The sequence below is a fragment of the Gambusia affinis genome, linkage group LG21 (genome assembly GCF_019740435.1).
Source record: "Gambusia affinis linkage group LG21, SWU_Gaff_1.0, whole genome shotgun sequence".
NCBI classification, from domain to species: Eukaryota; Metazoa; Chordata; class Actinopteri; order Cyprinodontiformes; family Poeciliidae; genus Gambusia; species Gambusia affinis.
In genome coordinates this window covers 18,904,733-18,925,273 of record NC_057888.1, presented here as the reverse complement: position 1 = coordinate 18,925,273, position 20,541 = coordinate 18,904,733, and the positions used below count along the sequence as shown (strand labels likewise).

The following is a 20,541-nucleotide window of genomic DNA, read 5'->3' as shown; positions in this document are numbered from 1 at the left end:
TGTTTAACTTACGTTCTCACTTTTGCTCGACTGCTGCCTGCAGTTTTTTAATAGGCACTGAACTTTGACCGTGTGGAGGAGAGATGTCGGGGTTTGGGTGTTTACTTGATTAAATCGGAAATTACAACCCTCATTTGGCATTTAGCATACATCTCAGAAAACAGATAGAGTGCAATAGTGTTTATATCTCATTAACCTCTTCGCATTTTAGAGCAGTACAACCAAAAATCAGAAAAAAGATACATGACTACCTGTGAAAAGTATATGTAGTGCATATGAATTGTACCCCATTTACTGTACTATCATGACAAAAAAAATACGGAACCACTCTTTGAATAAGGAAGAAGAAGAGGAAGAAAAACCCAGAAATGAAGAAAACCTCGTCCGGGAATGAGAGAATGGTGAATAAAAATAAGAGCGCTGCTTTGGCAATACTTGCCATTCAGTGCAGAGAAAAGTGTAAAAAGTTTAAAAATGATACTTTTTTTTTTTAAACTTCCCACTTCTATGTTGGCGCATGCGCAGTATGAGACGTTCAGGTAAATATGGTCTAAATCTAACTTTCATTTGTTAACAGTTTGAAAAACAGCAATTATTTTTAATTGAGTTTTTTTTTTTTTCTTTTTAACAAATATGTGACACTAATTGGTTTGACATTTCAAAAAAATCATTGTAAACTGTATGCTATACGTACAATGAAAAAACAAGATTTACTTTTAAAAATTCCTTGTATTAATTTGCACTAAAATTTTTTTAAAGTAAATTTATATACCATGAATTCAAGTATCAAGTATCTTTATCTAGTAAATAATACGAAGCAAAAAGATAAATATTTTTGAAAAAATTTGGTACATTTTACTTAGTTCATCTAAATCTTGCAACATGTATTTCATTAAAATATGTAAAATGTATAGATTTTTTTCCAACAAAAGATAGATTACATGAAAATATTACGATTTTACATTTTTGTGCACATTTTTATTTAGTTCTACTTTTTCAAAGAGAAATTGTGCTTATGTTGATAAATGCTAGCACTAGTATATACATACACACTATATATATAAAATCATTTTCAAAATACATTAGAATGTATTTTTAGAATTATGTAAATCCATAAAATTCTGCATATTAAATGAATGACATGCACATTTACATCTATCAGCTGACGCCATTCCAACCCCTCAAACTACCGGTAAGTGCGTGTTGTGTATGCTAAAGCTTTGGGTTTTGCTCATCTTGTTGACTGATTTGAATGTTTACAGACACGAGACAGCGTGAATGATGTGACTTTGTCGTAAAAAAAAAATAAATAAAAGATAAAAAATAACTCTACTGCCACCAAATATCCAACTGTCAGCTTGGTGTTTCTCAAGGAGTTATCTTCTCAAGCAACATGCTGGTTTAGCTGAAGTAGTTGGTTCTTGAAATAAAACCATGTTAAGAGTATTTTAGGTGCAAACCACCATAGTGGAGAACCCCAAAATGAAAAAAAAAAATAATAATAATAATTAAACTGAAATCTAATACAAATGAGTGGAAGCAACAGAAAAAAAAAAAAAAAAACACCCTGCTTGGTAGTATAAAGTGTTTTCAATTCAGCCCAACAAAATAACTTGATTAAGGAGCTTTGGTCCAGAATTAGACTTGTTTTCAAGTGATATTTTAATCTATTCTCACCATAGCTTCACTTTATGCATTTAAACCATCTTAATCTAGTCATTTTCTGTGGATTACCCCTCTGATTGAGGGCAAGGACGGAGCACTGCGACCCAGAAAGAGTCCACAATGTCCCGCTGTCCAAGTATTTTTATTCATCAGAGTGAAGGAGTGTAAATATGTTGTGTGCATTTTACTGAACTGAGAAGTTATTTTTGGTAAATGCAGCATCATACACGTGTTGTTTGGGTTTTTTTTTTTTTTTTTTGCGTCAGCGTCTACCTGACCTTGAGTAATCAGCGAGAAAGAAGAGGCAGTGTGTTAAAAGGTTCGGGCTTAAGCTTTCAAGCACTGCTGATAATGTCTCCTCCACGGTCATTTCCGAACCCTCTATCCGGGTCTCAGTCGGTTGCCGTAACCCTAATCCAGTCTATCTCCGCCATAATGCTGTAATTACATTCTCTAAGCTGCTGCATTCCACCCAGGGCACAACTCGCCTCTCCTCTTCCAGCTCGATGCCGGGGCTTTCATTAGCCAAACACATCCAGGCAGAGCCTCGCCTAATGCCAACGCTTCCAAAAGTGAGATTTTATGGTCTTTCTGCAGTTCCACGCGAGACTTCAATTTCACCAAACCACAACAGAAGTAGGAAGGCCAAACCAGAGCAACGCGTCCACGTCCACGTCCACGAATGGCTTTGGCTGAGACATTTTATGACTCTCTAGGTGTGGTTCTTGAAGTCTGAAAATGATTTTTACGCCTGGCTTACCTAAAAGCTGATAAGGTGAGTATAATTCTGTAACTTGAAGCAGGTGTTTTTAGGCAGAGACACGCCACACAGTGTAGAGGCACTCATTCGCTACTTGGATTTTAATTGGACACACCAACACAACGTAGCGCAGAATTGCGAAGTTAAATGAAATGGTCTTATTTTACCTTATTTCCCACAATAAACAATAAAAGCAAAAGTGTAGTGGAAATCAGGGCTGGGCAATAAATCAATAATTTAGATCACAGTAGACATGTGGATCAATGTCAAAAGATAATATCTGACAGAATATCTGATAAGTTCACTGAACTCCATCCAAGAACCGCACAGCAGAGGTGCTGTGGTGAAGCACAACCCACATATGGAGGCCTTGGTCCTCGACCCAAACATCACAGGTTTGAGTCCTGCATGTCTTTCCCCCTCTCTCATTATCCACTTTACTCTCAATTCACTATTAAATAAAAGTTTAATAACATCTTAAAAATCAAAGGATGGGCATGTAAGCAGAGGAAAAGCTTTAGCCGTTCAAAGCCTCTCATTGTGGACAGCTAAGCTAAGCTAGGTTGGCGGCATCAACTAACTCTCACTCTTTGGGTTCATTCATTAACATATTTGCTTTTACCAACACACCTTACATTGATGGCATGTTATCTTGTCTATCACACGTCAAGGAGCGGCAATGGCGGTGTGTGTTGCATCATATTTACGCCCCAGGGAAACAGGAAGTTGTGGATTACTAATTAAAAGTTTTTCATCACTGATGATTTAAAAAAAAAAAAAAAACACATAAACCTGTTTTAGGCAGAACTGATGCTTATTCTTTATGTGAATTTCCTTTTTTTTTTTTTTTCCCAGTAATGTAATCATGTTAAATACTTGATTTTCTTTATTATGATTTTAAAAATATGACATCTTTAGAAAGGGGTCGCAGTAAGTGTGGAGGGCATGGCCGATCTTTTAAACGACCATGTCATGCTACGTATGGATAAAAGGTTTGTGTGGTTTCCGCCTGCGTATGTTTTCCAATATTTATGTGTGTGTTTCTGAGCACCGCAACGATTCTCGAGCATGCAACGAGACACTCCAGCTCCACGGTCCTCCACCGTGCTTCAAGCTGCCCACTCAACCCGCTAGATTCAATATATTATTCTCTCAATTGGTGCTATTGAGTTTCCCCTGCCGCTCCTAAATGAGTTAGTCCTTGGAGAGCCGGTCGGGAATGAGGGCCAGCAGCACCGGAATTGCATTTCTGCCGCTGTGTGATCTCCTTCTCTCAATTTACTCAGCGCACCGTCGCGAACTGCATTTCCCAGAGTGCCGCACTCCGCACACTCATTTTATCCCCTCCGCGTGGGTCGTTGGCGTTCCCTGAGAAAACAGCAGAGCTGCACATGTCATGATTCAAAGACACTTCAATCGGTCCACATTAAGTTGGGAGGCGGGGGGGCTGAGGGTAAGCACAAATTTCCCTCTGCTTTCTCCTGCCTCTGCTGTGGGAAGCATCTCAGTATTTTAAGGTCTCTCTCAGCAGTGGTCAGCTCAATACTAATAAAAGCATAATCTACTAGAGCGGGACTCTGATTGATAGCTCTCTCAAGGCTCTATCGATCAGCCCCTCTCTCATCCGAGTTAGCGTCTTTTGTTCGAGCCAGCCACTTCCTTCCCCCCTTGTCTCTTTGCATAAAACCCTCTCAGGCTGACCAGAACAACAATGCCGCTGGAATGGATCGCCAGTTGAGCAGCCAATGAGATCACCGTGTTGCTCTTTGCATCCACCATAAGTTCTTGTATAGTCAGAGTTAACTTTTGATTCTTTCTGCATGTGTTACTGTTTTTGTTTATTCCAATTTTTTTTTTTTTTCCTCCTTTGGTCTCAACCTTCACATAGATTCAGATTGTTCAGCTCATTAGAAGACTAACATTTACATATACAGTACAGACCAAAAGTACGGACACACCTTCTAATTGAACTCAATTAGAAGGTGTGTCCAAACTTTTGGTCTGTACTGTATATGTAGAATATATGTAGAAAACTAGATTTTTTTTTTTTTTTTTTTTTTTTTTTGTGATAGGGTTAGGGTTCCCTGTACAAGGTGCCCAATTCTTCAATCACCTTGTGTAAACTGAAATAAATAAAAAGAAACATTCTAATGGATGTTGTAACCATGGAGATCCAGAGTGATGCTCAGGACTGTCCATTGTCTGGTTCTGTCACCAGGCTTGTTAAGCTCATTCTATATTCAACTTCAAGTTGCATGTTTTAGCAGCAGCTCAGATCTCCATCCTGGTTTATGCTGGTTTTGTTAGTATTCACTGTTAAGGGGCAAGTGGAAATAACAGCTGGCTTCTCTGTCTGGTACTAGCGTCTAATGGGAGACTAATAGGCAGCATTCTTATCACAGTAGCAACAACTATTAACTTTCACAATCGTTTCCATCGATATTACAGATTAACAATGCAAAAACAAAATCTTAGTAAGTATTTTTGGTCTAGTTTCTTAAATCTCTTGGGACATTTGAAATAAGACAAAACTGACTTACAAGTAACTGTCCAGCTCGTTTTAAGTCAATCATTCCTTAATAGTAATAAAAAAACTACTAGTTCCAGCAGTAGATTCTCTCACTTACAACAACACATTTGTCCATAGCACAAGTGAAATATTTTGCCAGTGAAACTTGTATTTTTTTTTAATCAATATTAAGGAGTTATTGACTTAAAACAAGCTCCGATTTCTTGCCGTAAAGTCATTTGTAAGTTAGCTTTGTCTTACTTCAAGTGCAGTCTGAGGCTGATTTGTTTGTACCCCGAGGCAAGGCCACAAAGCTAGTGGGAAAAGAAAGAAAAAAATGAAAAAAAAAAAACTACACCACATTTATCCTTTCAATAAACACTAAAAATGACTTCCACATTAAAAGCCCCCCACCGTAAACGGCCACCATTTTCCACATGATACCATGTCAAATCATGCATCATATTTTCAGAAGCCTGTCACATCTCTTCAGTTTAAAGCTCTAATGATGATTAGCTGTCATGTAGAGTACATCAGTACACAGTCACTGCGGTAAGCAGTGGAAACGCTAATGGTTCATTTGTTCAAGAACAGAGAACACACGCAGAACTTTCTTTAAAAAAATAAATAAATAATTTTTTTAAAAGTCTAAAAGGACAAGCTATGTGCCGGGACATTATTTATTTTTTGCACAGGTTTGTTCCCCTTATTTCCATAATTGAGTTTGTTTGACTGGAAAATATTTCAAAAAGCCAAGGGAGAATGGGCTCTATACGATCATGTCTTCAGGCCATTTCACATTGAATCCTGGCCCAGACAACGTAGGCAGCATGATGCGGGCTAACGGAGGTTTCAATAAAGAAAAAAAGAAAAACTCCTACAGATTAGCATCATTTTTATAATCTCTAATTACATAGGCAAGCATGTGCATCAAGTGATGTGAAAGGAATGCAGAAATAAAACACTGTCAGACGCGCTCATCTGATTGTCTCCTTTTAGAGGTTTATCTGATGAATAGCTCAGTAATATTGTGAACTGTGACATATGTTCAAACACTGAACTGGAGCGCATCATCAGGACAAAAAAAAGGAAGAGGGTTCATTTTTATTCTTGCTCAAAAAGACTGGTTTATAATCATAATAGGTAGCAAAAAATACCCATAATTCCACAGAACGTCCTTAAAGATATACTTTCAAATGGTGACGTGGATAAGACAATTCAGGTAACAATTGAATTGTTACTAACAATTTTTTTAGCGTCATTAAGTTGTAGACAAGAGTCAAATAATTTATAATAACAGATCAGAATTTAGTCACAAGACTCTGGACTAAACCCCAAGACTAAGGGAATGCAGGTCCAAAAATAATGGGATTAAAATGACTTGTCGAAAATTTAATAGTTGAAACCCAAGACGATGTATTAATAGAACTAAGATATGGATGTAGAGATTACACTGCTCCAGAAGCCTAGATGCAATTATAATGCTTTGAAACTAATTGACAGTGACCAATCATATCACAAGACAATCTGGGGCAGATCAACAGTTCTTCAAACAAGCTGAGAACCTAAAAGATTTCTGTCGTCTGACGTCAAGCTCTGGCCACCACACCAACCAAATGTGACAATTTTTTATTTTTTATTGTATATGGTGGTCGCCCAAGCCCCACCGTCAACCCTATTCCCACTCCTCCTCTAACCCCCCCATCTTCGATTCATTAGGCTGTGTTGCTTGGCTTCTTTCCCCTGCAGACAGTGATGGATCTGATTCATTTCATGGTGGTCATTTCTGGTAGCTTTCAGTACTCCCTCCCATTCCGCTGGGTGACAGAAGCAAACTGGTATGCCCCCACTGGTCTGCCCCCTGTCTCCCCCCCAAACCCCACATATCCACCTCACCAGTGCAGTAAAGCAAAGAAGTGAGGTAAGACTCTCTGTTGAGATTACTTTGCTTATCTTGCAGTTGTTTTTAATCTGAGCCCAGTTATGATAAACTTTTTTACCATTGGTAGCCTCTCTTCATGTTGGGGATTCTGCGTTTAAATGCATATTCAAAGTCAAGGTAGCCTCAATGCTATGGCTGATTAAAGCAGGTGACCTAACCCCAGATTAAGCAGAAGATTGTAGAAGGTCTCAATAGGCCAGGTGTTCCCAAAGTGCGGGACACTAGGGGGCGCCATTGCACGGGGGGCGTGGGAAGGCGTATAGATGAATGAAAAAAAAAAAGCAGTTACACGAAAGTGTTTCACTGTTAAGATGGTTTGTAGTTTGTTTTCTGGAATTTGAAAACAAAATATGCGTATAGGGGTATGTCTGGTTGAACAATGTGTGTGCCCTGTTCATTTTTTTTTTCTTTTTTTTGGGGGGTGATGGGCTTATTGTAATCCATAGGGGGCTCGGAAAATTCAATAAGCAATTGAAGAATAAATCACATGATAAATTAAAAGAAGCTCTGCAAATTCCATTTGAATGTCTTCAGTCAACTCCAATTTCTTTACAGACTTAAGTCTTTTTATTTGACATTTTTGTTTTGTTTACTTATTTTGTTTATTTAAAATGTATTTCAGTTCCAATGTAAAATGCTTATTGGAATTGAAAGTTTATTCATCTTTGACAGGGTGTATTATTATGCCATTATTATATTGCTTGAAAATTGTCTCAAAACAATATTATTATTTATCGCAGCAACTTCTGGGACAATTTATCGACCGGCAAATTGTGTTATTGTGACAGACCTCGATCATGAATGGACGGAGGGACATAGAAAAGAGTAGAACGTAATATTGGACATTATCACACCTACTTCCTTCATAGTTAATGTGAACCTGCATAACACCGTCAACCTGTTGTCTGATGGCAATTAGTGTTTCAATTAGCAAAATCTTTGTAAAGAGAAGCCAAAACCTCATGCTGTGGATCAAAGTAAAGAAATAGGTAAAAAAAAAAATGTGTGGCTTCTCAGCTTCCCCCAGGAAGAATGATTTGATTTTTTTCTTCTTTTTTCCTGAAGATTTAGGTGTAAATGTGTGCTCAGTGTCAGCCTCTCCACAGAGTCCAGTCAGGGATTAAAGTCAACAGGAGACTGACTGGACTGGGGCGATAGGACTCAGTGAACCTTAGCACTGAGATCCCCAGGAGGGACACATGTCCTCTGCTCTGTGTCTGAAGGTGGAAGGAAGGAGAGCGAGAGAGAGATGGGAAACAAAATACTGCACATATTAAAAATAAATTCAAAACAATGAACTGTCAACATGGTGGCCAGTTTCTAATGAATTCAGCTGTAGTCAGTGGAGAATCACAAGATGGGGGTCAGAATTAGCTTTGAAACAGAGGAAAAACAAGTGCATGGCATGTGGCAAGTGTGTAAGAAGAGAGAGAGACGGCGCTTGAAGGATGAGAATTAGCATGGAGGGGCACAGCGTGGTACTCCAAACTGACACATAGCCACAGGACACGGGCTCCAATTAGAGTCACAGCAACTCTAATCAAATCTGATCTACAACCACTGGCTGCAGGGTGACTCAATGTGCATGTGCGTGTGTATGCATCCACACCTGCACTCCACAGTTCTGCTCCACAATCAAGCTGTGCATCACAAAAAATGATTTCTGAATGAACTTATTTTTTATTATTTATTAAAAGATACAAAACACATCGGTTTGACTGTTAAATGTCCCAGAGGACGTTTATGAATCGAAACAAATGTAATTTTCTGTGCTGTTGCCTCATAACAACATTTCTACTTGCAGTACATAATCTCATCTTTTTGTTGCTTTAATGGACAGTAGTCAACCAAAAATTAACCAAGTGAGTCTTGGATATCATGTAACGGTGTTCCACTGAGCGAGGTAAGACTCAATGTTATGGTCTTGCTATAAAATTCTTTCTGCATGCCCCTTTTTTAAAGTTAAAGATAAAAAGATTAGGACCATTCGAAAATTGAAAAAAAAAGCTTTAAATTTAGTGGAATTTCAATGTAGCAGTCCCCTATTTGCTTTTTAATGTGCTTCTTATCTCTCTTCATTTTAAAATCCCTGCTGCACTTAAAAACAACACAGTAGGTTTCTGTCCTGCAGTAACGACTTCCTCTCTGATGAGTGTTATTAGGATTGCGTGTTCGTTAATCACAACATGGACAAAGCTTGTGCTTAGTCACATGTTCAAGCTAACTCGAGAGAAAATCAATATACTTCACTCACCACCCAACATATCTGGACTTGTAGGGAAGACAAACTGACGCATGGACTAACTAAAAAATTATTTTGACAGCAATTAGCCATGACACTTGACTTTCTGTTTGCTTACCTCACTGTCCTTAATCAACCGCCGGGCCACGATGACCTGAATCATCCCACGTTTGTTGCCCTCTACTGACATGGACTTCCGAAGCGCCTCCATGGCATCCTGATTGGTCATCCCGAGTAGCGACTCCCCATTGACTGCAATGAGTTGGTCATTGACTCGAAGACGTCCGTCCTGCACGCGAACACAGCATTAAGCAACCATTTGTTAATGTTTATCAGATTCACTCAGTGTTTTCACTTAGAAAACACCACCTGATTTTTATTGCCCCCAAACATTTCTATCTAACTTACAACTTCATCAAAAATACTGCTCGTCTTGATCCGACTCAACAACATCAAGTAACACCGTAGAAAAAAGAAAATACCACAGCAGGAGTTGTGTGTACGATGTGTGCCATGGTTACAATAAAGACAACATGTAAAATCAATGATGTCCATCAACATAATGGTTAGAGGATAAGAAGAAGGAAGAAGTTGCTACTTGCCTTGCTAGCAGCACCTCCATGAATTATGGATTTCACAAAGATGCCCAGATCAGCATGGTTCTCCTTGGAGCGGTTCCCCTTAACGCTGACCCCCAAGCCAGCAGAGCCCGAGTCATTCAGCGGGACCTCAAACGTCAGAAACTCACGTGTTCCATCCGGGGTTAGCACTGTGTCATTGTCCTGTTTCTGATGTGGACATTGAACAAAAAAAAATTAAAAAATTGATAAGATTGGGATCTACTGTATGTCAGTTTGTGTTTAGTAAACATTTTGCACCTTAATCAAAGCACAGACTGATGTAATTCTTTGGTTACTTTGGAGATTCCCAACCAAAAAGTCAAAAACCCGTGTAATGGCTTGAGTGTATTGTCACCAGGCCAAGGAGAAAAACATTTCATAGTAATTTCAGCAGTCTTGACAAGTGGTGTTTTATTTTGAAAAACCAGCAAGTGCAAAGCCACTGGAGACAGCAAATCTGTTTGTAGTGATCAAAAAGTACAACACTACACAATAAACCTGGAATTTAGTTACATTACTTACTTGCCTAAGTTGACAAAATGACGTTGAGGTCCACTATTGCATTAAGAAACAAAAGAGAAAACAGTGAACTGGGGAGCAGATATAGAAAGAACTGGAAAACCGACCGGAAATAGTAAACACACATTAGAGGAAGCAGGAAATCAAAGGCACAGAAAACATGTTGCATAGATTAAACTGCCATATTCTACCGGTCATCTTGTGAAGCATAATGTTAGTAAGTCCATTCCAATACAGCAACTTTGTTGGAGATAGAAGGCACAAACAATGAACTCATACGTAAACACTCAGCACTTTTCAGAAGTTGATTCCTTAAAAATATGCTAACAGCAAGAGCCCTCTTTCTAATTCCATGCAACATAATTTAAAAAAATTAATGAATAAATTGTGTTCTCAGAATACAGGAGCACACACCCGTATATAGCTGAGTTTTATTATAACCTGATGGGGGCAGTAATCCTGCAAAGTGACATCTGTCTGAAGAAGAAAAGAACCGAGAAGAAAGATTAAAGGGATTTCTCACCGGGATACCTCTGGAGTTTGGTGTCTTTGTGGTTCAAAAGAGTGAAAGTGACCCAAATGGTAAAAACAACAACAACAACAACAAAAAGACCACAGTGTCTCTCAAAATAAGCATCATAGTTGTTTTCCTCTTTTTTTAATCTGAAAAAGATTAAGAAAAACAACAGCTTTCTTTTAGCTGTTTGTTTAGTCTCATCCTTTATATAGGAGTTTTATTGTCAATCAGAGCAGTCACAAAAATTACAAAGAACCAAACTGACATCACCATTTTATCCTACACATCTGGTGAACTGAGAGATATAAGTGCGCCATAATCCAGCACTTTGCGCAAAACAGTTTGTCATGGTTGTAAAAAGGCAATATTGTTAAAGATAATTGTGGAATACACACAATCTAATGGAAAATAGTTGAAGTAAGATAGATCATGCGCTTTTGCGATAATGTAGATCAATGTCTCAAAAAGACTAAAAAGAAAAGAAGACACTAGTCAGCATTAAACAAGTGGCGGCTTCTTTTTGAGCTCGTTTCCGTCTATTGAAAACCTTCTGCCGTCTCCGGAATCTTTTCAAATAATTCATGATCAGCGGTTCACACCCTGTCAGAGGTGTCAGCACAGAAAATGAGCTGAAACAAAATTTTATTTCACAGCTCTTTTTTTTTTTTTTTTTTTTTTTGAATAGCACGGTGCTCATGAAAGGAGAATCTACTTCTATGAATTTTACTTCCATAACATTTCAAAGAAGAAGACAGCTCTGACATGATTCAGCCAAGGTCTCTGCTCTTCCTATGCTCAGAAATATCAGGATTCAATAATCCAAAGGAAACAATGGCCAAAATGAATGTTTCCTTTTCAGTCACTAAAAAATGCGTTTGTATGTAGATGAAGGAAGATGATCGTGTCATACTAGTGAATTCAACAGAGGAGTTTGAGAGGCTGGGGTTGGCACGATTTTAGCTAGCAGTCGAAGCAAAAACCAGAAAATATTCCTATGAACAGCTTCATGAACCCCAAACATCAAGAAAAACAGGTAAATGGTTGCCGTGTGGAAGGAAGCAGCAGAGAGAAAGCCAAAACAGAATATAAGGAGTGTGTGCCTTTTTTGTGAGTTTTTGGCACGCTGATGACTTATTAGGATGCAGCGATGCATTAAGGTGGAGACTCTTTTCAACACCATCTGACTGGGCCCCTATCCTCCATGTGGTGCCCCTACTATCTGCCCTCCATTCTCTCTTTCTTGCTTTTAAAATTGCTCTACACCTGAAGTGATACAGGTGCCACCATGGGTGGTCTGCGAAGTATGTGAATACGAGCGTTCCGCAAACACACGGCCATAAGTCGATTGTTTGGCTTTGGAGGAAGTATGGGAGAGATAAAGACTTATTGACTACCAGAGTCACAACTTTGTCCCTGACCCATCTGGTGTTTCCCTTGGTCTTCAGCATGCAATTGTTCACTAATGTTCTCCCTGTGAGAAGCTGGATTAATACCAAGATTAAATCACACAAAGGTGGGCTATATTTATGAGTTAGCTGATGTGTAGAAGCAAGTGGTTACGCTGGATTTAAATCACTACAGTAAAAAGGATAGAATACAAATCTACGCTATTATACCAATTCACCAACTGTTCAGCATGCTTCTGCAAGTACAATGAACTTAAAAAGAATTTAAATTCTGGCGTGTGAATTATTTAAAAAACAAACATGCTTAAATAGTGATGAAGATGTTCAAATGAAAATGAGCACACCGTGAATAGATGAGACGTCTTTCTGTAGGGTTTTAGCAAACTAGTTAAAGTCAACCAGAAAGCAGCAGCTGAAAAAAACGATGGACAGACACGGTGTGAGCCTTTGTGCTACGCGCTAATGCTTGCGTCCAAAATGATGACAGAATAACCACCCACTCAGTGATGTGTTACGGGAAAAGAAGGCCGAGGCAAAGAATGAGACAGCACTGTAACATTTTCGTCAGACAGAAACAAGAGCCGCTGGCCAAAAATGAGTTTGTCAAGCTGCCTGACAGCCGTTATTGCTCCAATTGAACTGAGGAAGAGTTGAACCCAACCACTCTCACGTAGGAGGAAAAAAACAAAAAGAGAGAGACAGTTTCTGTTCATTGTTCAAAGCTCAGCACTTTTATGAACCTGGGATAGAAAGCATACAGGAAGTGACAATGGACAAAGTTACTGGAAGATGGTAAAGGGGCATCAGGTCAGGGAGGAACAGTCAGATTTATCACAACTGCATGTTTATCTAAATTTATTCAAACATTAAGGAAAAGTGAAGTTATAATCCTTGTACCTAAAGAAGACTATTTAGAGTTAGCACACACTCAAGACCTATCTGGGTATAGTAATGGACTCAGACCTGAACCTTCAGAGTCACATAAAGACAATTACAAAGTTGGTCTATCATCTGCAGAACATTTCCAGGATTAAAAGACTAATGTCCCAACATGATCTAGAGAAACTCATCTGTGCGTTTATCTTTAGTTACATTGATTAATGCAAAAGAGTCTTCACAGACAGGTGCAGCTGATCCAGAAAGCTGATGCCCACATTTTCACTAAAACCAAGTAGATGGAGCACATCGGCCCAGTTCTAAAATATTTACACTGGCCCCTTCATAGCTCAGAGAACAGAACTTCTGTTAGTTTACAAATCAAAATCATCTAATCATCTTACAAATCATCTATTGCCTTAGCATCACAATACATCAACCTTCCAGATGTCTTCTGGTTCTGGTTCTACTCTGCATCCCTAGAATCAGAACCAAAAATGTAGAAGCAGCATTCAGCTTCTACACACTGAAAATCTAGAACAAACTTCCAGGAAACTGCAAAACAGCCGAAACAATAATCATTTTGACAATGGCATTTGACAAAATAATGTCAAACTGTTTGACAAAGCATAAAGCACTTTGAGCTGCTTTCTTACTGAAATGTGTTATACAAAAATTGAATTTGAGAATTGGAGATTCATAGTTTAAACTTTATAAATAAGCAGCCGTGTATTCACAACACTACAGGATAATTACAATGTAGAGTAGCTGGAATATCATTATTTCCTGAGCTCAACGGTCTGTCTAACTGGTAGGCCAGACAACCCCAAAGGACAACCCTTTGCCTCCACTCGCTTTTATTCCTCCTCTTCTCTCAGATATAGTCATTGTCCATTACTCAATTAGGGGCTTTATTAATTAGCAGTGTGATGGGCTAACACCCAGTCATTATCGGCAGGGGGAAGAAATAAAGGAAACATTTCCACAGAGATGTTGGCAGGAGAGTGAGGGTGGGCACAGACAGGAAGGAGTTAGACCATTGTTCTAACAAGACCCCGTCTGCCTGTCAGCCGTTTCTGTGGTGTTTTATACAGTGTCTAACCTATTCTGTGCTGAAAAGAGATATGCCCATGTGTCTGTCAAAAATAAAAACACAGCAATAAAAGAAAAAAAAAAAACGCAAGGAAAACCAAGACACAAAGAGAAAAAAAGACAGAGCAAATGAACTGCAATTAAGTCTATTCACACACAAAAAAATTGGAGTTCTCTGCACAACAATGCCTAAAACAATTAACACTGCTGGAAGCTTCTTTCCACACTTGGCCCAATTTAGTGACATAAAGGTCATTGGAAATTAATCTAAAAGTGGATAAAAGAAATCAGCCATGGGTGTAATTATAAAAGAGGTGCCCCCGTGCTAGGCATTCTAACACAAATTTCTTTGGCCGTGATTCTCCCCTGCAACATTTCCTGACAATAGAGGCGAATATCAAGTAACTCTAAACCAAAAAGAAAAAAAGAAAAAAACAAACAACTTCACAGAATCTGAGGGTGTGGAGTGAAAAGCTGATTGTGGAAGAGTTAATAACAGACTAAATATGGTAAGACTTTGTATGAAAGGGTGTGCATGTGGCGGACATGACACTGTCATAAACATAACACCTGCCATGAACATGGAGTCTTCATGAATGTATATCACTGTTGCCATGAAGTGTTATTTGGTAAGTAATGACATTTCTAATGCAAAGTCTATTAAAATGGACAACTTTGCATAAAAAGTGTCTAATTACAGACACTTCATGAGAACAGTCATAAACATTTATGAACTTATAAAAGCAGTTGAACAACCATTACATTTTGATGAGTGCCATCACCAAAGTCGTACACATCAAATATGCTGGTCAGTATTTCATTTATTATGGTCCAATAGCAACTCTAAACAGGTCAGTTTTCAGTCCAGATCTAAAGGAGCTCAGTGTTTTCAGAAGATAATTACATTTACTGATTCCAACTTTCAGTTGTCACATTATTTTATAAATTCAGATGCAACACATTTACCACCAGCAGCCAATAAAAGTCACACTTAGAGTTTATTAGCAACTATATTTTCTCCCAATCATGTGGCCCCTTTGGGGAAAATTAACTCCCCACACCAGATCAAGAAGTGTATTTATAAGCTTGAAAAAGACATTTACGTTAGATGGAGCAAGAATAGTAAAATAGCAACTTTTTTAGTGTGTTTGGAAGCTGTTTCAAAAAAGCATTTCAAAGAGGAGGTTACACATCAAGAAACATACACCTCCCATTCAACATTATTATAGGCTAAAAAGAGCTTTGATACATCCAAATGCAAACACACAACAGCCCATAACGTGATCTGAAAGCAGATGCCGAATCCCCTCCGGGAGAGTAACTTTGCCGCCATAAGTGGCCTTTAACTACCTTGTTTATCGGCAATGCGCAGCGCTGCACTGCACCATCCCGTACTCTGCACCGCGCTGACAGCGAGTGTAATTATGGGAACAGCTGCTGGAAAAGTGCTAAACGAAAACAGGTGGCGTCGGTGAGACTCGCTCAGAAAATGTTAACCGGGCTGGCATTGTCTTCGACCATGCTTGGCAGCTCCAGCTTTAATTATGACGGAGGATGTTTCGAAACATTTCCCGTTTGATGAGGCGTCTATGCAGTTCTCAGACCGGCATTAAAAGGAAAAGTTTGATCAGCTTCTTTTAGACTCTTATGAGCAGACAATTATACAGAAACCAAAAAGCAAAAAAAGAGGGAAATCTAGGTAAAGGAAAAGAAAGAGAATAGTGATGCTGAAATCAGAGTAAAACAAAAGTTAGTTCTGTTTTTGAACTAAACTAGCATTCTGGACCATTAGCCTACTGAATCTAAACTAAATATTCTTCCTAAAGTACATTTATGGTTAGAGTTAGAGATGCACTGATCCGATATTAATATCTGGATATTGAAAAAAAATTGTACATTGGGCATCAGTGACAATGCTCCCAATACAGAAGAGCAGATCTACTTAGTCTTATTCTATGCTTTAATCACTAAGTGAATCATGCTTTATTATTTATTTTATAATTGTATTTAGAATCCCTAACTGCACTTTCTGAACCATTTGAAAGAGGGTAGTTTATTTTTACATGTTTAACCAATGTAGTCAAACCTATTATTTTAGTCAGTTTCAGTTTCTTTATTATTTATGTTTATATTAATTGCTATACTCCTAACTGCACTGACTAAACATATTAAAATTATGTTGTGTTTTATCTTTGACCAAGTTTGTGAAGCTATTGGTGTAATTAAATCTGCTGTACTAGAGTTGACAAATAAATTTGTTAATCAGTACAAAAAAAAAAAAAAAAAAAAACATTTTCGGCGAAACAGCATTTTCTTCTGGAACGTATCGGGATCAGCCGATACCAAACCTCAGATATCAGTATCGGTTTCAGAAGACTCTAATTCTAACTAGGGATGCACCCTAGTTAGAGTCTCTGAAGCCACTACAGTAAGCACAATGTTGTACAGAAGCTTGCACAGTCAGACATATTGACATTGACAGGGTCTATACACTGGAATGTAGCCTCACCTGAGCATAAACTATAAGTTACAAGCTAATTTACGGAGAAGCATTCAGTGGTGTGAAGAAATAAAGCAATCTGCTTATTACTCACAAATATATTCAAGAGCAGGTCCGTTTTTAAGCTTCATCACACCTTAAATTGCAAATACCATCAAAAAATGTTGCAGAATCCGTTTTACACCAAGAACTGACTCATCGCCTTGAGATGTTTGATCATTTCTCTTGTGGTAATATATCTGCCGGAACCACCTGCAGTAACATAAATAAACTGCTTAAAAGACCGGGAATGGAAAACTCTGTCATTCGCACATTATTTAGGAAAATTGCAACACATTACATCATCCTCGCAAGGAAGCATTACTCTAAGAGACATCTAATTATATTAACTTGGAAGATGTCTTTTTTGGCATGGCTGCCGATGGTGCACAGGTTCAGAAAGGCAGGCCATTTATTATTGCTTCATAGAAGTAAGCCATAGCCTATATCATTACCTACTCCAACACTTTTCAACCAGGAACAGATGTGAACCGAGAAAAAGAAGATATGTTTATGAAAGAAGAAAATGATGAGAACAGATAGTGTAAATCCATTCTTCCTTCTGCTATCTGGAGATCAACTGAACATCTAATCTTCATTTCTAACTTTAAAGCGGGGAAATTGTGAACGACACAGTCAAAGCCACAACGAATCCAGCCATGTAAGTAAGCTAACACATTTCACAAATTCAGTGTTTTGACTGCATGAACATCACAAGATGCTTCACAGATAAATTGGATATAATATTTGCATTTTTATTAGTAGCTTGACAGTAAGACGGATAGAGAGATAAGGGAAAGACAAGCAGTAAATGGTAAAGAGTTGGGAATCTATGTGGAACAGATGCATTAGTGACTGTAACCTCTGTATGTTGAGTGTCTGCTCTGCCACTGCCAAAATATATCGTGATAAACAAAATAGAAATAATAAAATACCAGTTAACAAGCAATGCTGATCAAATGCTTGTCTAAAGAAGACAAAATCTTCATTTCAAGCTCACATGAAGAACTGATAAAACGTCTAATATTGAAAAAAAAATTGCATAAGAAAAGTAAAAAAGAAAAAGTTTATAAGAAACCCCAGCAGATATCAAAACCTTTGGTAATAACTTTGAGCATCTAAATATGATTTCAAGTTAAGTTTGCAAGAAAACCCCACTTTTGAGTGATACATAAGAACCATAGATTACCATAGAACCCGGGTAACTAATATGTGTGGTGTGAGAATAATATCAGGAGAGTCAAATGCATTTAATAAGCAATCCATCATTTATAAATTAGAAGGGGTTTCTCTGGATTTTTGTTCTGATAAAGCTAGATGTTGGTTTTAGATGGGCAAAAAGTGAAGAAGTTATTTTCTACCCACATTTTTTATACTTCAGGGACTTAAAACACCAGGGTTCTCTTTCCAAAAAAAGCATTTTAATAAAATAACCCTGGCCCCGTGACTCAGCTACAGTCCATGGGTAAAAAAAATAAATAAATACATACAAGGGGGATATTAAACCAGGCCTCTGGGCCTGGCACTTATGAAACAGCCCATTACTCTATGATAATTGTCACCAATACTATCACACATTTGTCAACCCTGTCGTCAGCATTCACACGTGACATAAATTTAACTGTCACATCAATCAGAGGCCTCAATTAATTGTGCAATTAAGATTCTCATTGCATGGCAGATACAGCTACTAATGGATCAGAGACAAGTGTGATACGATCATAAAGAGGGAATTTTAATGCACTGCTTAATTGCTCTTATGCGGCCGTCAGTGTTCCAGCTGAGGCTACATGAGACCATATCTTCACCGGGCCTGTTGGAAATGAAATATGCTGCTCATGCAGGGCCATGGAGCGATGTAAGGGCAGTTACGGACAATCTTATTACACCACCCAAAGCATGTGTAGTTAATCGGCGCCAGATTGCCGCGTGCGATTTTTACAAGGCGCACATTAGCATGTTTAAAATTTGCTCAGGATATGATTGGATATAAATTTCTGTGGGAAGTGAAATAAGAAGCTGGCGCCACAGCAGTTGTTGCTGACGCAGCACCAACAACTGCTAGTTTAAGGATAATTTACACCCCATGCTGGGTTCAGTATTTGCTCACCGGAAGAGATGTTGAAGATTAGCCGCACATTTTCCAAACTCATCGATTTTATTTCTGATGACTAATACATACATACGTTCTGCTGTTGTTTTGGGTGTGTCTGGCACACAGAGAGAGTGGAGAATAAATGTGGAGGCTTTTAACTAGTAAACAGGTGGAGGAAGGGGCAATTCTTGTCATTTTTAATATCCGCTTCTGCTCAGTAAAACCAGGCTTCTGACTTTGTTACAAAGCTGGAAGATTAATCTCCACAATATGGAGCAAACGATGAATATAGCAAAAAGGACAATTGTTGCAAGCTGGGAGATTAATGCCAACAGCATAAAACATCTATTGGATATGCCATGGTAGAGTTTAGTGTAATGGATCTGTGTTAGATTCTCAGTGTGATTCTGCATATGAAAGTTCAACTATTTGTGGGCTTCTGACATTTTAATAATCTTTATTGCCCCACAAATTCAGGGCCAATGGACCTTGTATATTGAGTGTATTCTGGGACTAAGAATGTAGAATTCACAGTCATAAAATATTCTATCATAAAATATATATTACTTCTGACATAAGCTGTTTGGGGTAAACTGTTAATATGGGAATAAAAGCTCAGGGCAAGAACACCTGCAAGAGGTCAAATAATTATTAGCTGAATTAGACAAAAGGTAGGACAGTCGTCTTGCCGCTGGAGCCACTTCAATTATTCAACATACACCTACCAAAATGTTAATGACAGAGAGTCAAAATAGCTTAGCGTTAGAATAGTAACATTATTTTGCATTGAATGCATTGATCTATAGCAATGGTGGTTTTAAGTGTACATATGGCGTCACAAACGTGTCGTATTAATGCCACATCAATTTTAGCCTGACCCAAAAAGGCAATGTTGGAGGGTTGCTTCTTTTAAGCTGCATATCTTGCTACATATTCATCATTTAAATGTAAGGAAGATATGCAATAGTGTGGTGGGTGGGATATAAGTTAATAAACTAATTTGGATTCTGTTCAACATTATGGTTGATGGATTCGATTTTGAGGAAGTTGATGAGATCAGCGCAGAGTAAAGGTTAAACCTTGCTAATATTATCGTATAGATTGTAATTTATCTATATGAAAATATTTGTTGATATCCTTGGACTGCAGAGGGGAAAGTGACAGACCGTAGAAACCACAAAGGGCAATGCCCTATTTCGCTCAATTACCATTTAACCTTTTCTCTTTCCTGAAAGTACATGTTTATTGAAAGCTATTGAGAGCTGCTACTGTTGCCTCCAAAAGCATGTCAAAACACACTCTGACCGTGTTAATTAAGGATGCGATGCAAACATGCTGGGAGAATAAATTAATTCCCCAGGGAGATGGTGTAGTGAACGTGTAATGGAACAGCCAAACAAAAGGGGATGTGTGGGATTTATGACACCAACATCAAACATCAGTGGGAAAATGTCAACCACAGAAAAAGGCCTGCTTTTTACTGCTGTCAACCCATCTGTCTGCGCGTGCGGGTGCGTGTACTCATTTAGCTAATCTATTTAAGACCTTCTCTTGCATATTCACTAACTTTCGAAATATGGCGGTCAAAGCCTGGCCCTAATGCGGCGGAATCCCTTCTGTGGTTTATTGGTCTACAGATATGGTGTGAATGAAGTTTTGGTTAAGTTTGGGTTTAGGAATATACTGGCAGTGATGTATGAGTGCATGCATGTGTGTGAGTAGTCTTGTCTTTGATACATTGTAAGGTCCATTGTTCCAA

At 38.3% G+C, this 20,541-nt stretch overlaps 1 protein-coding gene across 2 annotated transcripts in view; it reads right to left on the bottom strand.

Moving 5' to 3' along the window:
• The window catches only part of LOC122824643 (partitioning defective 3 homolog), a 370,755-nt gene that overhangs the window by 175,184 nt on the left and 175,030 nt on the right, over positions 1-20,541 (bottom strand). For both annotated transcript variants that reach the window (XM_044105505.1, XM_044105506.1), the window contains 2 exons: positions 9,721-9,906; positions 9,237-9,407 (listed from right to left, as the gene is read on the bottom strand). In XM_044105505.1, coding sequence (XP_043961440.1) covers positions 9,237-9,407; positions 9,721-9,906 — 357 coding nt within the window. The remainder of the gene's footprint in view (positions 1-9,236; positions 9,408-9,720; positions 9,907-20,541) is intronic.